Source organism: Meriones unguiculatus, chromosome 6 (assembly GCF_030254825.1).
Source record: "Meriones unguiculatus strain TT.TT164.6M chromosome 6, Bangor_MerUng_6.1, whole genome shotgun sequence".
In the NCBI taxonomy this organism is placed as follows: Eukaryota; Metazoa; Chordata; class Mammalia; order Rodentia; family Muridae; genus Meriones; species Meriones unguiculatus.
The window spans coordinates 51,806,061-51,822,836 of NC_083354.1; the positions used below are offsets into that span (position 1 = coordinate 51,806,061).

The 16,776-nt window shown below is 42.5% G+C and overlaps 1 protein-coding gene across 1 annotated transcript; it reads right to left on the reverse strand.

Moving 5' to 3' along the window:
- Positions 1–4,416: 4,416 nt before the first annotated feature.
- Positions 4,417–5,205, reverse strand: LOC110548392 (proline-rich protein 23A3-like). Its single transcript, XM_021636589.1, has one exon. It carries the CDS (start codon positions 5,203–5,205, stop codon positions 4,417–4,419), a length of 789 nt encoding a protein of 262 aa, XP_021492264.1.
- Positions 5,206–16,776: the final 11,571 nt, after the last annotated feature.

Genomic DNA, 16,776 nt, shown 5'->3' on the forward strand with positions numbered 1-16,776 from the left:
CAAGGATATGGACATTTCATTCCAGCATCTCTAATGTATTAATACCTGAAATTGGACCATTTGTGATGTTTGAATATTAGAAGTATTGTGTGTGTGTGTGAGAGAGAGAGAGAGAGACAGAGAGAGAGGGGGAGAAAGAGAGGGGGAGAGGATACATTCCCTACAGTTTGGCTCTTACTTACTTTTGGATCTTTGGAAACCAGGAAGAGGCAAACGTAAAATTCTCGTATAGAGCAGAAAGCTAATCTCCCTCTAAGCTCAAATTTGTGTGTTTAGAAAGAAATAACTGACACAAGGAAAGCACTGATGATGTAGGTTCATCCTATCAGGTGGCATAGTGACTGAGGAGGAATTCAGAGGTTCAAGATAAAATTATTCTGTTTTAAAAAACAATATTTTCTGTGGATTAAGCCAACCTCACATATGCTAGGAGAATATTTTTTGTTACAGCTGAGCTATATCCCAAGGCCAATGACTCATTTTTAAAACTGAACTGCCGAGAAAGAATTAATCCCCAGATTTAGGAGATTCAGTGGAATGCAACAGATACATCTCCTAGGATTAGACATTTTAACTTGAAGGTGTAGCTCATCAAAGGCCATGAAAACACTAAAACGAACACCCTCCGTCAAGACAAAGAAATGGCACTGCAACCTGAGAGCGACTTCTCATCTGCGACAACGAACAGTATGAAAAATAACTCATTGAATTAAGTGAGAGACGCAGAGGTTACCTCAAAATGGAAATCCCGGCTAAAGCAGCACAGGTGTCGATGTAAGAGACAATTCCAGACACAAAGTTAAGATTCATTACACAGCAGAGGCCGTGGAGGAAAGAATCCTTAAGAAGCGCATTGCGGGCTCCGCGTGGGAACACCTGCTTGGAATGAAATGCTTGTGATGCTAAAGCAGGAGGATTGAAAGTTTAAAGCAAGCCTGGCACAGGGCAGCCCTGTCAAAAAACAAGAGAACTGTACTGAAGCAAGAAGACACATGAGGACAGGATGAAGGGACGGAGTGTAAGAATGAAAGTGAGGAAAGAAACTGGCAAAGCATTTCCCAATTTAAGGAGTAAATGTGAATGTTCTACAAAAAGGCCAGCATCTTGTGGCCTTTTAGCTTTAGCAGTAATGATTCATTTCCTTATAAAAACATGGGCAAACCTGTAAAAAACAGACAATTAAGCATTAGGAGTGATGTGCATAAAATCCAAACAGCAAACACAAGAAAAACCAGTCCTAAACACTACAAGGTCCTTCCCCACAATAACACTGAAGAACAAAACAACCGTATGGAATTACAGACAATCCCCTGAAATAGCAGGAAGGCAAAGAGCCTTAAGTGTTACAAGTCCTACCTGTGAAAGTCATTGCATGAAAAAGACTGCACGAGCAACAGAGAGATGGCAGCAGTTAAGAGCACTGGCTGCTTTTCCTGAGGACCTCAGCCCCATGTGGCAGCTCACCCCCATCTGTAACTCAGGGGTTCGAATACCCTCTTCTGGCCTTCACAGGCACCACACCCATGTTGTGCATATAAATACATTCAGGGAAACACATAAAACAAGAACAAAATCTAAGCTGGGCGCGGTGGCACACACCTGTAATCCAGTACTCAGGGAGGCAGAGGCAGGTGGATCTCTGTGAGTTTGAGGCCAGCCTGGTCTACAAAGCTAGTCCAGGACAGCCAAGGCTACACAGAGGAACCCTGTATTGGAAACAAACAAACAAACAAAACCAACAGCAACAAAATGAAATCTTAAAAAAACAAAACAAAATGGGAAAAACACTGAAAAAATGACAGCACAGGAAGCCAGGCACATAGCAAATGTTTGTAAAATTTAACATTTAAAGCCTCAAAGTGCCTCTTTGATCATTTTCTCCTCCTACCCATTTGCTTCTAACTCTTCAAAAGACTATGTTACATTTACAGAGGCTAACCAGGCCACAGAGGAAGACAATGCAGCCAGTCCTGATGAGACCTGATAGGCTAGGGTCAGATGGAAGGGGAGGAGGACCTCCTCTATCAGTGGACTGGGGGAGGGGCATGGGAGGAGAGAGGAGGATGGTGGGTTTGGGAGGAGGCTACAGCTGCAATACAAAGTGAAAAATTGTAATAAATTAAAAAAAGAAAAAAATATTACAGAGGCAGAAGCCCTAACCCTGCTCTCATTCGTTATTCTCCGAGTTCTGTAGTAACCTCAGTGGCTTCAAGCTCCACTTTGCTCCTATGTGAAGACACCTGAGTAAGTTTAAAATCTTAATTCCTTTATTAAGTCAATATTTTAATTAGTTTGGTGAAGTCGTTTTTAGTTGCTTAACCAAACTAACACAGATCTCTGTGAAGCAGAAAGATTGACAAGTAGCTCCTTAAACTACTTGTTAAAGGACTACTGGTCAACCAGATCTCTTGAGACAGGACTTCCAACCGTGAATTTCTACCTGGACTTAATATCTAACGCAGATCATCAAGGAAAATTAAGCTTGTCAAAATCGGCTTGTGTCAGTTTCTCATTAGAAGCATCATTGCCTTTATCTAACAGCTGCAAGCACCCAGGCACAAATTATTAAAGAAATCAGTATTTTGTTGGATCAGATAAAATGTGAACCATTTCATACATTAGTAATAATAAATAAATTCAAGCTCTTGTGATTATTCCTATACGTAATTACCATAGCCTCAGGAGTGTGTGAAATTCTTCAGAGTAGGAGAAGTTAAGAATACACAAGAAGGCTAGAGGGATCACTTGGCAGTTAAGAGCACTTGCTGCTCTTCCAGAGCTTGGCTCCCAGACCAACATGGAGGCTCACAAACCTCCAACTTGAGTTCTACGGAATCTGATGTCCTTTGCTCCCTCTACAGGCCACCAAGCACAGATGAGAGGCACATACACACATGCAGGCAAAACACTCACACACAGGAAATAAAAATAAATCTTTAAAAATGTACTAAAAGAAATGAAGTACTTAAAACATACTTAGAATATTTGGTTCTCCTGGAATACCTCTCTCCCCAAAACAAACCAAACCAAAAACAGCTAACCAACTATCATTACCATCCTCAAAAGCCAAGACAGAAACAAACCCCAAACCATAAAATGTTGAAAATAAAAATGATTTTCTCTCTTAACTGTTTTTTTTTAAAGATAGCACTTTATTTTAAAAAATTTTATTTATTACAAATTATTCACTCTGTATCCCAGCTGTGGCCCCCTCCCCCATCCCCTCCCATGCCTCTCCCTGAGTAGACTGCTAGGGAGGTCCTCCTCCCCTTCCTTCTGACCCTAGCCCATCAGGTCTCATCAGGACTGGCTGCATTGTCTCCCTCTGTGGCCTGGTAAGGCTGCTCTCCTTGGGGAGGTGATCAAAGAGCAGGTCACTGAGTTTATGTCAGAGACAGTCCCTGTTCCCATTACTAGGGATCCCACTTGGAGACTGAGCTGCCATGGGCTACATCTGTGCAGGTGTTCTGGGTTATATCCATGAATGGTCCTTGGTTGGATTACAGTCTCAGAAAAGACCTCTGGGTCCAGATATTTTTGTTCTGTTGCTCTGCTTGTGGAGCTCCTGTCCCCTCCAGGTCTTTCTATCTCCCCCTTATTTCATAAGATTCCCTGCACCTGCTAAAAGTTTGGCTTTGAGTCTCAGCATCTGTTTCCATACCCTGCTGGGTAGAATCTTTCAGAGGCCCTCTGTGGTAGGCTCCTGTCCTGTTCCCTATTTTCTCCCTCTTCCAATAAAACAGCACTTTATATAAAACAAAACATTGCTGGGCATGGTGGCACATGCTTTTAATCCCAGCACTCAGGGAGGCAGAGGCAGGCAGGTTGCTGTGAGTTTGAGGCTAGCCTGTTCTATAAATCGAGTCCAGGGGAAACCTAAGGATACACAAACCCTGTCTCAAAAAAAAAAACAAAAAACAAAAAACAAAACAAACAAACAAAAACCTGTTCCCCCCCCCAACAAAACCCCCCAAAAAACAAAAACAAAATGAAAAACCAAACAACAACAAAGAAAAAAAATCTGTGTAGTAAAGCTATCTACTGGAGTCACCTCAAGGAAATAAGAGCCCAGATAGACACAAAGTAGGAGAGAATTAGGGCCAAACACTACCAACCAACAACAACAACCACAAAATCATATTATTAATTGCGAATAGCTAATTAATCCCAGAAGGGGTACATGGTAAGGTAGAGTTTTAGGGAAACATGTTGGAGCTGAAGTTTGTGGCACCACTTGGGGTGTTCAATCTCTTGAGTCAGCTCAAGGACCAAAAGTAGGTGACTTTCAAACAGTATGTATGTTTTGGTGGCGATGATTTTTCTTCCAGGCTTTCCAGTCAACCACCGATCCAGTATTCTGCATTCCTGTCACTTCAAAACCCCGATGCAGGGCATCAAGGATTTGTGCGGGGCAGTTCATTCACAGAACAGTCTCCTCCGGGCCTTGCAGGGGGTCCGCGGAGGGCACGGAGGGCGCTGCTCCTGGGGGCTTGGAGGAGGAGATGGAGGCAGGGGCCGCAACGGTGAGCTGGGGAAGGGTCCCTGCAGGTAGGTGTCCAGATCCCAGGCAGACCTCGGAGAACACGCCTCTGCACTAGTGGAGGGCACCAGAGGCCAGGGCTCTGCTCCTGGGTCCTGAGGCCAAGGGCTGTACACTCTCGTGGAGGAGAGAAGCCCAGTGGTCTGACCCGTTGACGGATCCATCCAGAGCTCCAGGAAGTCCTCCTCCTCCTCCTCCTCCCAGGAGTCTTCTTGGTAGGAGATGTCTAGGACATACTCACAGAGGGAACCTGGCTGGAGGATGACAAGGTGGTCCTGGGGCAGGTCCTGGAGAGCGGCCTCCTGCGGACTGGAGGGCGAGAACCCAGGCTGGCCAAGCTGGGCGGAGGTCTGGAGGCCCTCTGGAACCAGGATGATGGTGTGTCCTTGGAATGTCACTTCCAGGACCGAGGTGGGCTCGGGCTCCAGCAGCAGGTCGACGCCGTCCAGGGGCAGCTGTAGGGCGGAGCCGGCGGCCAGGAACACCACGGAGGTGAGCGCGTTGTCGTGGGGCCCGGCGGGCGCCTCCTGGTCGGGCTGCAGCAGGGGCTCCGGGCGCGCGGGCTCGTGGAGGCGGGGGCGCTTGGCAGGGCCGGGTCCGGGCGGCTGCGGTGCCCAGCAGGGCGCGGCGTCGGCGCTGGGGCTGCGGGGCCTCACACGCAGCATGTGGACGGTGCTGCGGGGCCGCGGAGGCGCGGGGCGCGGGGTGCGGGGCGCGGCGCGGGCAGATGCGACGGCGCGGGCGGAGCGGCTGCAGCCTCGAGCCTTGGAGCCCTGGGCTTTCCTCACGCACCGCCGGATACACCCTGGACGTCAATTACACTTCAAGCCATGCACCGGAAAGTGAGGTCGTGAAATGTCACACTGGGCTCCGCCCCTCAAGCCTCCATTCCAGAGGCTCCGCCCAGGAGTTTCCTGCTAGACACTCCAATAGCCCAGGCTGTATTTGAGAAATGCTTCTTTGGCCTATAGGGGATAGAATAACTTTCATTCTTTTTTTTTTCCTTTAATGACAGACTAAGAATTCCCGTTTTCCAGTGGTTTTAGGGATTTGAAAGACCACCAAAGTGAGAGTAGCCTGGTCTACATATTTGAGAGTACAAAGAAAGTCTTTCTGTCTCTGTCTCTCTGTCTCGCTCCTAAGAAAAAGGCAGAACATCGAAAAGGATGCTCCGTCCACTCCCCAAAGATTCTCTTCCCTCCTTTTTCTTTTCTTTTCTTTTTTTTTTTTTTTTCGTTTTTCAAGAGAGGGTTCCTCTGTATAGCCTTGGCCTTCCTGAACCAGGCTGGGCTGGAACTCCCAGATCTGTCTGCCTCTGCCTCCTTGAGTGCTGGGATTAAAGGCATGTGCCACCACCGCCTAGCTTATTCAGTTCTCTTAACATCTGTGTTTGTCAAATTATTTATTTATTTTTAATTTTTTTTTGGAGAAAATGTCATTGTGCACATATGCCCTGTGGTGGATAGTGCAAGTATACGCTCCCAGCATTATTAGAGGGAGTTGAGGTGAACCTCAAGCTTTAGTTCAACCTGAGTCACATAGTGGAACACCATTTTGAAAAACAAACAAACAGGCCTGGATGGATTGCTCAGTGGTTAAAAATGCTGGCTGCTTTTCCAGAGAACCTGCTGTTCAATTCCCAGCACTCACAGGGCAGCTCACAACAGTCTGAAACTCCAGTGCCAGGAGATCTGACACCCTCCCAGACATACCTGTACGCAAACCAAACCAAACCAAAACAAAACAAGAACAGTTGGTTGTGGCAAATGTCTGGAATGCCTTTAGGCCCAGCACTTGAGAGGCAGAAGCAAATGGATTTCTCTGAGTTTGAGATCTGCTGGGCACTCCATCCCAAACTGAAGCTTTTAAAATATATATACATTTCTTTTTGTTTGTTTGTTTTGAGAAAGGGTTTCTTTGTGTACTTTGCTGTCCTGGTCTTGCTTGGACTGTCCAGGCTGGCCTGGAACTCAGAGATCCACCTGCCTCTGCCTCCTGGAGTGCTGGTATTACAGGCTTGAATCACTGTGCCTGGCTTTAAAATATATACATTTCAATTCTCGAAACACCCAAAGCTCTGAATGGTGAAAGTAATCCAAATTTAAATATCTAGTTTTAGTTACTGGAGTATAATTAGAGCATGTATTATCAATTTAACACTGTTGGTATAATGTTCTTGTGGAATGTGTACAATTTACCCTTGTTCATCCAAATGCTGATTTCTATACCACAACCATCTGGTTTTAATCAGGACATTGCATTGTGATGTTTATTCTAAGCATCACCTGTCTCAAGTTTGTGTAAACATGTCACCATTTGTTCTCTGTATTTTCAAAAAACAAAGAACAAAAATAACAACAACAACAACAACAACAAAACCCAACAACCAGCCAATGCTGTGCAATGGAGAGAATAGGGTGGGACATCCTGGTCTGGAAGGAAGGAGAGAGAAGCGAGTGGGAGGAGTCGGAGAACAGAGATTGGCAGGAAAGGACTTGGAACCACCAGGAGAGATGAACCAGACCTAAGGTATGACTAAAAGCAAGTATAATGTGGGAAATCTGAATGGTAGAAAACTATGCAAGCTTGGAGGTTTAGAATGGAGTAATCATTACCCAGCATTATGCTCTAGATTCATTAAGTAAATCCTAGTCTCTGTGGTAATTTGGGTATACAGCTGGTTTAGGAATATCTATTGTTAACTAAAAGATAAATCAATAATAAGTATTAGTAACCCACAACAGATGGCGCCCAACATGGGGCAGAATTTACACTAATCTAGCAAAAACTTACATAAAAAGTAAAACTATAGAGCAGTTTCTTAGTTCTGTTCCTTAAAAACAAAGCAAAGGAAGTTCCTAAACAGGGAGCTCACAGATTATTGATTAGACAGACCCCCTGCAAAACAGCAAGGCCTCCAACAGGCTGCAGAAAAACAAACAAACAAACAAACAAACAAATTGTTACATACAAACTCCAGAGAGGCAGTTTCGTTAAAAAAAAAAAAAAAAAGGTCTTTAACTAGAAAGCTTCTCAAAGCCAGACTTTGCTAGCCAGGGCAGAAAGTGAAATCCCTTTGAGAAGGGCTTCTTACCAGTCTGAGGAGCAAACATTCATGGGCCCAATAACTTTCCAGAGTGAGGAAGGGGTCAAGATCCAGTGAGAGAGGCAGAAAAAAAATACCTCTCCCTGGAAACAAGAGCCTGAGGCAGACTGAGAAGCCTCAAGCATCTGAACTGGTAGGATCTAGGAGGGAGGCTGGGTCTCAGAAAGTAAAGCCCTTAGGGAGAGGTTTTGAGATTTAAAAAGATAATTTTCTATGTTGAAAATGAAGGAAGACACAATGCTTCTGGATACCATTTGAGTTTGTTTCTCTTATAAATCATTTTTTCACTGATGATTTCAGTTTTATATATCCTCTTTGGGAAAAATCAGGATAAGACAGACTTGAAAAAAAGGGACTGAGAAAATAGATGCTAAATTAAAGGCCATAGAATAGCGATTGGGAGAATCTTTGAATCAAAGTAAAGAGTCTTCAGAGCAATCCAATCTGGTACTTACAATAACACCAAAAGAGATGGTTCCAGATGAAAAAAGTCCTCAGAGGCTTGAAGATATGACATTTAAAATGGCAGCCCATTGAGATGCTGGAGAGAAAGTCTTCAGCTTTATAGGCCAATTTGATCAGACTGGATATTATATATGTATTGTCAAGGTTCAATTACTGGATGAAGGTCTATATACTAAAGTAAAAATGCAGATCCTGTTTAATGTCTTGGAAAGTCATACAGTGGCTGATGTGCTCCATTTTACAGAGTTTGGAGAACTAAAATACATGCACCAGGCAATAGACTCATATTCAGAATTCCAATGGGCTTTTGCCTTAAATTCTGGAAAGCCTGATCCTAAGGTTATACATTTGTTAGAGATGATGAATGCTTTGGAGATGCCCTAGCAAATCGGGGGTAATGGTGCTTAAGCATATATATCCATTGAATTTAACAATATTTTAGACATTATGATATAAAACCTGTTACAGATATAAATTATAATCCTACAGGTCAAGCAGTTATGAAAATATCTAACAGTAATTTTGCAAAGATGGTCATAAAACAAAGGGGAAATATAATATCTTCCCAAAATAGATTAAATAATGATTTATCAATGTTAAGATGTTTAAATGAGATAAGTACCACACCTACTAAGACACATTGGAATTTAGAAAGGAATGCTAAATTAAAACAACATATAAAGGTCCTACTTCTGAAGTGGAGAACAGGGAAGAGGTTTTGCACATATTCACAGAGGAAGAGCCCCTAAAGATTTCGGCCACACACAAGAAGAGAGAAATCAAGGAGACTAAACAAAACAGATAACATACAATACTGATCCCTTCACATGGGAACAACTCTGAAACTGACTGAGACCTAAAAAATTGTCTCCAAAGAAGAGGGAGGGAGGGTGGTGTTGGGAGGGGTGGGGAATAGGGCTGGGAAACAAAGTGAACAAACTGTAACTAATTAAAAAAGGAAAAAAAAAAAGAGGAGAAATTCACTCACAACAATGTCTCTACAATAGCTTTAAGAGGAGACACAATAAATGATTGTCACTATCTCATAAAAAAAAAAGTCTCCAGTCAGATCTTCAATAATACATGGCCAATAAATCGTTGGCTACAATATCCTCAAAATTTATCATGCCATTCTTTTAATTGGCATAGATAAAATTGGTTTACAGTTTAGTTTCATCCTGCACATCTCATACAATTATAATTTTAGGACTGTATAATGCTTGTGAGAAATTACGTGTTTGTAGAACAAAAGGACCTGATACTGGAGACACTGAATCAAACCTGACAGAATTCATCTTTCCAGCATGCCGAGCCATCGACACACCCGTCAATGTTGACAGATCCAGCATCTTGCATGTTCCAGCACTCTGCTTGTTCCTGCCTCAACTGCTTCAATTGATGTTTCTCATCAAAGCCTGCTCCCGAGAGAGCTTTGAAGAAAGCTACTAATCTCAATTGGTCCAGCATTTTAGAGTGTTCCAAACAGGACTTCTATTAAGTCTAAAATTTATGAACATTAAAAGACTGGATGACAAATGTTAATGCTTGCTTAATTAACCTTTTTCCCAATTTCCTTTGGGCCCCTACCTGGATTTCTGCATGTCCAAAAAGTCAGCTAGAAAAAATTCATGAGAATGATGTCCAATTTCCTTTAGGGGGGCGTTGGTTAAGTTTTTAGTTGTTTTCTATGGCTATGAAAGTTTATTGTCATTGGGAGATGGTTATAAATTATTAATGGTCTTATTCAGAGAGAAAACAAGGTTAGACTCAGGGATTTCTGTCTTTTCTCTTTCTTTCTTAGATAAGGAGAAAAGGGGTTAAAATGAAAGAAAGGGGAATACAGCGATATCTTATAGGACTAATAAGACAAAAGGTAGATTATTGAATCTACTCAACTCAAGGCCTTATTTGTTCTCAATTAAGGTTATTTTTAGCTCTGGTATAGGATTTTATATATTGATGCAAAAACAAGTCTATTTTTAACAAATTGGTAAATTTTCATATATTGATACAAATTCAAGTTTACTTCCAGTACTTTTAAACTGCTATTACAGCTGTTTAAGGTATTAGGTAATGAAAATTAATTGCTAGCTAATCAACTCATAGTCATGTCAGACATGGTCTAATCTATCATGGAGTATACATCCTAGGTTTAACAAACAGATGTGATTTTGTAGACAGGTCAATTATATAAAGATAGGTAGTCTTCAGAAACTTCAGAGACCTACGGAATATGGCACCTAAAAATGTCTTTATTATTTTAAAGATTCTTTGACAATGAGACAGGTCATCTCCTGGCAACACCCTGCCTACCTCAAAGAAGATGATGAGCATTGAAGAACCTCCATATGGAGATGGCTTCAAATATGGCAAACAAGCCACCCGGACAAAAAGAAAATGCCCTTGTTTCATGACAGACAAAATTCTGCCATAAATGGACAAGCTTAAGTGCAAGACAAGTCAACTACCGAACTCTGCCAAGACAGGGTAAGCAAGTCCTAAATAGTTTCTACCTCATACATATGTCTGTCAAATATACTGAGTCAAAAGGCTAAAGATGATGCTCCAACGTTATAGAGAGTTTTGGGTGACTGTTCAGACAGCAAACTGTCTCTGTCAATTTTTCTATATTTTGGAAGCTGCTAACATGCACTTCCTATTTACTCCAGTAACTAATTTTATTCCTTCTCAAGTCTCTGATGGGGTTGAAAGCCAAACAGTTATAGTTCCACAATTAAGCTTAAGTTGTTTAGAATTTAAAAAGCTTTAATAGTAAAATAAAATATTACAATAATAAAATAAAAAGCTTTTTATTCTGATACAAGGACCAGATAAAGGATCACACTGGCCTTGAAACTGCACTAATAGTAGCAAGGAAACAGAATCAACAAAAATAGTCGTCTGTGATTTTCTGTTGCTGTGATATAATAAGCCTGGCAAAGGCAACTTCAGGGAGAAAGAGCTTACTTTGGCTCACAGTTCAAGGGTACTTAGGGTCGTGGTGGGGATGGTGAGACAAGTGGCCCATGAAGCTGCTCATCATATCACGCTGTATCCAGTCGGAAAGCAGACAGCCGTGAATGCTAGTGCCCAGCTTGCTTCCTCCTTCTTATGAGGCTTAGGGATTTCTGCCTAAGAAATGGCACCAGCTACAGTGGCCACATCTTCCCACCTCAATGAGCATAATCAAGGTGGTCTCCCACAGGTATGCTCAGAACTGCATTCCTCAGGTGATCCTAGATCTCATCAAGTTGGCAACCGAGATGAACTGTTACGATGTCCATTAACAGATGAATAAATAGTGAAAATGTGGTGCATATACACACTGGGGTTGTGTTCAGTCAAAAAAAAAAAAAAGAACAATGAAGTTATGAAAGTTTAAGAAAATGTACAAAACTAATAAAATATATGCATTAAGTGAGCTAAGGTAGGCTTAACAACAGGAAACCCATGTTCTTTATCATATGGAGATCTTAGCTTTTAATTTTTATGTACATATTTAAGTGGAAGTAAAGTCTATGGAGGTCACAGGACAAGAAAGGCCCCCCTGGAAGGAGAAATAAGATACTTTTAAAAGGGGTGTGGGAGATAACAGAACACATGTGATATGAAAATGGAAGGGGGAACACTAAACCAAGATGGGGAGCCAAGAGATGAGGGAGAGGAGGCATTGGGAAAGGGCCAACCACCACCAACCATGCTTGACAATATTACAAAAAACTCTGTGACTTTGTAAATAAAAAGCCACAAAAATAACCACAGTGGAACTGTGATTTGAGAGAATTGTAGCGTCTTTTGAAACTCTTTTTGTCTCTTCTTGGGGCTGAGAATAAATAAATGAAACCCTCCCTCTACCAGCTTCACATTCTCTGAACATAGTAGGAAATCTTTTGTATCACTCATGACAATCCAGTCACAAGGGGAATTTTAGATCTTTCAAGCCTTGTTCAAGGAATTGGGAATATTTTAGGGGGCACCAGCTGAACTTTTTAGGGGCATAACCATCCTCCCTGGGTAACAGCAAAAGGACATTGTCAATTCTGGTCTAGAAATATTCTGAGAAAAACAATTTTTTTGCGGTAGTGTCTTCCTCTACAGCCCAGGCTGGCCTCAGATTTACAACCTCCCTTCTCTCAACTGCCCGAGTGCTGGGATCACAGGTATGGTCTACTCTGCCCAGTCTAGTGTCCACTTAACCATACAACTCTATATGCAAAGTGGGCTTCTCCCTCTTAAAATCTCATGAGTGCATCACAGAACTAGAGGAATATTTTCTGTCAAGGGACGAAGGTTTACAGGAAAAAAACAAACCTGTGACATTGGGGAAATGTGTAAATTACTTGAATTATCTTACACCTGTGCAGTCCTTTTCCTCCAGCAAAGAGGTTAGACAAAGATAGCAGTGTTTAGCGTAGAAATAATAGCAGATGTATCATTTTTAGACAGGGTCTCACTAGGGAGCCCAGGCTGGGCTGGAACTTGCTATGTAGACCAGGGTGGTCTCGGACTCACAGAAAACTGCCTGCCTCTGTTTCCCAAGTGCTGGGATTAAAGACGTGAGTTATTTTAACTAGTTCACCTCTCTCATTTTTAAATATTGATTGATTGATTGATTGATTGTGTATGTATGTGCCCTCTGTGAGTGTAGTGCCCGTGGGGGCCAGAAGATGGTTTCGGATCTCTTGGAACTGGAGTTACAGGCACCTGTGTGTGGGTTCTGGGAACCAAACCTGTGCTCTCTGGGGGAGCAGCAAGCACTCTCAACCGCTGAGCATCTTCCCAGCTCCAGTGTGCACCAATTTTATTAAAAATGTTTAATAAGGTATAGCTTTGAGGAGTCTTTGAGTTTTAATCTGTTTTCACCTCTCAGCTTTATTATGGGAAGAGGAATGTGTAAACCTCTTTCTGGGCCTATTCAACCAGTTTTTGTTATCTGTGTATTATCTGTGGTTCTGACAAATGTGTATGTGTGTGAGTCAGTATAAGTCAGGCAATACTGGCTCATTTGTGCCCAGAAGAAAGGTAAATTCTTAGTGCCATATGACAGCACATGTTTGCAATCTCAGCACTTAAGGAGCTGGAGGCAGGAGATGTATCAGTAATTAATTAGGCATGTCATGTGCAAGGCCACCTACATTAAGAAAACCTTTCTTTGAATATTGGCCATTCTTGTTTGTGCTTAGGGAAATTTATTTTTAATTTAGTTGAAGGCCAAGGAATAAACTACACAGTTACCTGAGTATCTGGCTCATGGGGTCAGGGAGTCTTTAGAGGCAGCAAACATTTAAGGTCCCTGCGAAGGTTGGTGGTAAATGGTAGGAGGTCAGGACAAAGAGAAGGGAGAGTTGATGGAGGTGTTGAGGGACAGACTGGAGGCATGATGGTGGAGGCAGGTCTGGATGTAGGCGGACAAGGATGAAAACCTTATTAGAGAATACAGACATTTATTAGGGTCCAAGAATCACTGAAGACCCCAGACTCAAGTAGTATGCAAAAGCAGGGAGTGTTTATTCTGCAGAGCTTTTCCAGCATGCTGGGGCCACCGTTCCTTAGGATGGGACCATGAAGTTAGCAGGCAGGCTCAATTTAAAGGCGACTATGGGGATTTCCAGCAGGAGTGATGTAATCTTTCACTTGATCGGTTAGTAGTGACACAGGAGGTGGTGGGGGTGGGGTTAGGATTGGCTAAACATTTAGGAACTTTCCAGAGTTGCTAAGTACTTTTCTTCAGGTTTACTGAATGGTACTTAGCACAAACCTGTGTGTTAACCTTTAAGCTGCCTGATTGGCTGCCTGCAAGCTGCGGTTTTTCCAGAAACTGTTTTTCTATGTTCTGAGAAATAGAAACTCAGGCCTAGTTAGGCGAAGTTGAAAATGAAGCTTTTCATGGAGTCAGATTAGGATCTTCTGGGGGTCTCTCAGGGGTTTTGGAATTACTAGACCTCTGTTTGTTATCATTTGTCTTTGCCTCAAAACTCTTTCAATTAAGATACTTTTGATTCAGAAGTTCTTGGAGACCTATGACCTCCTGATCTAAAATGGCCACCACTGAACCTGAGAGGTCTCATCCCTTCCTTTTCTGAAGCACTCTCCAAAGTGTTTCAAAGTTAAGTGCTCTGCACTGTAGTCATCCCTGGTGAAAATGCGCCATTCAGAAAGAGACCCAAGACCGTGACTGCAGTGAGAATACGTATGGGAGGCAGTCAGTGTTGGCATAAAGAACTCCACAATAGCTGGCGATGGCAGTAAGTGCATCAGAGGCCCAGGACAGGCGGCAGCCTCTGATAGGACAGTTTTCCTTTAGAATACCAGGAAGGGCAGTCAGTGGCTCAGAAGCCAAACAGACCTGGAAACGGAAACAGGAAACTCATCTGACTTTTCTGGTGACCCATTTGGTGATCCATGTAGATGGGACACTGGTGCAAACTGCAGAATCACCAGACCACAAGACAGGCTCAGACAGTGGACATAAGGGGTCTGCGAGCTCACGATTTCTTTCTTTGGGTACACTTTTAGTACAACAAAGTGAAACATGAGAGGGAGCAAAGGATGACAGAAAAGGATTCCATCAAGGATGGCAATCAGATCAAATAGATAATAAAAACCAAGAGTAAATACACAAAAAACTCAAAGTTCGGATCAACTGCTGGCAGTTCACACTGGGCTATGAGGATTGTCAGAAAAGCTAAAGAAGAAAGCCCACGCAATGAGAAAGAGGAGAAGGTGTTCAGAGCGTTCTGCAGTGGAGGCACTAACCCATTGCTAGCATTTGATGGTAAAGAGAATGAGAAATGCTTATAGTGAAAACAGAGAAAGCAGCATAATGGGAATTGGCAGTGTGAGATAATTGGAAGTGGGCTGATTAGCAGTGGAACATGCAATAAAATTGGAATAATTTGTGCCCCTCTTGGGAATATCTGTGTAGTCCAGAAGAGGACACTGGATAGCCTGGAATCAGAATAAATTTGAGCTGCCATCTGGATGCTGGGAATAAAACTAGGGTTCTCTGTAAGAGCAGCCAGTGTTATTAACCACTGAACCATCTCCATCTCCTGCACTGACTGATATTTTAAATAAAATACATCAATACCAATAAAGCAGATATCAATGTAAAGCTATTTTTAGAAACATTGATAATTATATTTTAGATAGTACAAGTGTGTTGTCAGTTTCTTTCATTTTTATTCCTGCTCTCCATTCCTTCATTCTATGCTCGTGTGGTAAACCTGACTAGAAATGAACATTTTAATTAGTTAGAAGTGGTATAAATGAAAACAAAACAAAACCCAGCAAACACATGAATGGAAATATACAAACAAGCCAGACTTGGTGGCACATTCCTTCAATCACAGCATTTGGAAGGCAGAGGGAGGTGGATCTATGTGAGTTTGATGTTGGCCTATCTACATGGTAAGTGTCAGGACAATCAGGGCTGTGAAGAGACCCTGTCTTAAAAAAAAAAAAATCAAAACCCAAACCAACCAGCCAACCAACCAATCACCCAATCACTCTCTAACCTCCCAAAGCAAAAACATCCCAGAGTGTAATTACAATTTCACAGAAATCCTATGGAATAGCAGAGATGCAAAGAACCTTATTTAGTTGTTGTAAGTTCTGTCACTGACAAGCCACCACATGGCCTGATGAAAAAGACACCTGGGAGCACCAAGCTTAAAGCAAAAAATTCTTAAAAATGGTGAGTGCTCTCTGTCACGAACAACTCCACATTTGGCTAAGGCCGAGGATCTGGCTTGCTTCCATGTATGTGGACCTATCTGCATTGCCCCCGTGGCACGCCTGGGTTGGCTACCCAGAGGCTATTTAAGCTGTGGGCTGGCTTTCCCCGGGGTCCGAGGATTGTTCAATGTTCCTGAATAAACTGCATTGAAAAAAAAAAAAATTTAACACTGGGTACCTGCAAGCAACTCTTCAATCATTTCTCCTTCCAGCCATCTCTTCTGGTCTCTTAGAAAGTCCTTTAGCTTACAGAGACTGAGACATCAACTTAGGAGCATACATAGTCTGGACCTACGCCCCCTGCACACGTGACTGATGGGTGGCTTGGTCTTCATGTGGGTTTCCTGGGGTGTGTGTGTGGGGGGGGGGTGTCTGTTTTAAACATGGACTCTATTGCCTGCTTTTGGATCACTTCCCCCTGGCAGGGCTGCCTTGCCTGGCCTCAGGGGATGGGGATATTCTCAGTCCTGGTGTGACTTGATGTGCTGGGGAGAGCTGATACCTAGGGAGGGGGCTCCCCTTTTCTGGGGGGAAAGGGAGAGAGGCAGGGGTAAGGAGGGGAAGGGAAGGATTGGGAAGAGAGGAGAGAGGGGGCACCCTTGGGATGTAAAGTAAATAAACTGAAATAAAAAGAGAATAACACCCTTCCAAAAGTCCTTTAGCCTAATTTCTTCTCTTACTGTGTTGCTGTGTGTATGCCAATGACTCAGGGCTCAACATAGTTCTTATATGAAGATGGTCTAATACTCAAGTTTTTAAACTAAAGTTTAATTCAATTATTAAATATAACATTTTGACAAAGTCTTTGTACTTAACCAAAACTAAAACAAAAACCCATTTTTTTTTTAATGATCAGAAACATTATAAAGTAACATCCTCAACAGGACAAAGACTATCTAACAACTATTTACAGAACACCCAAGACTCT

Bases quoted from the DNA above. Each gene is read 5' to 3' on its own strand.
- LOC110548392 (XM_021636589.1), bottom strand. From the start codon at position 5,205: ATGCTGCGTGTGAGGCCCCGCAGCCCCAGCGCCGACGCCGCGCCCTGC.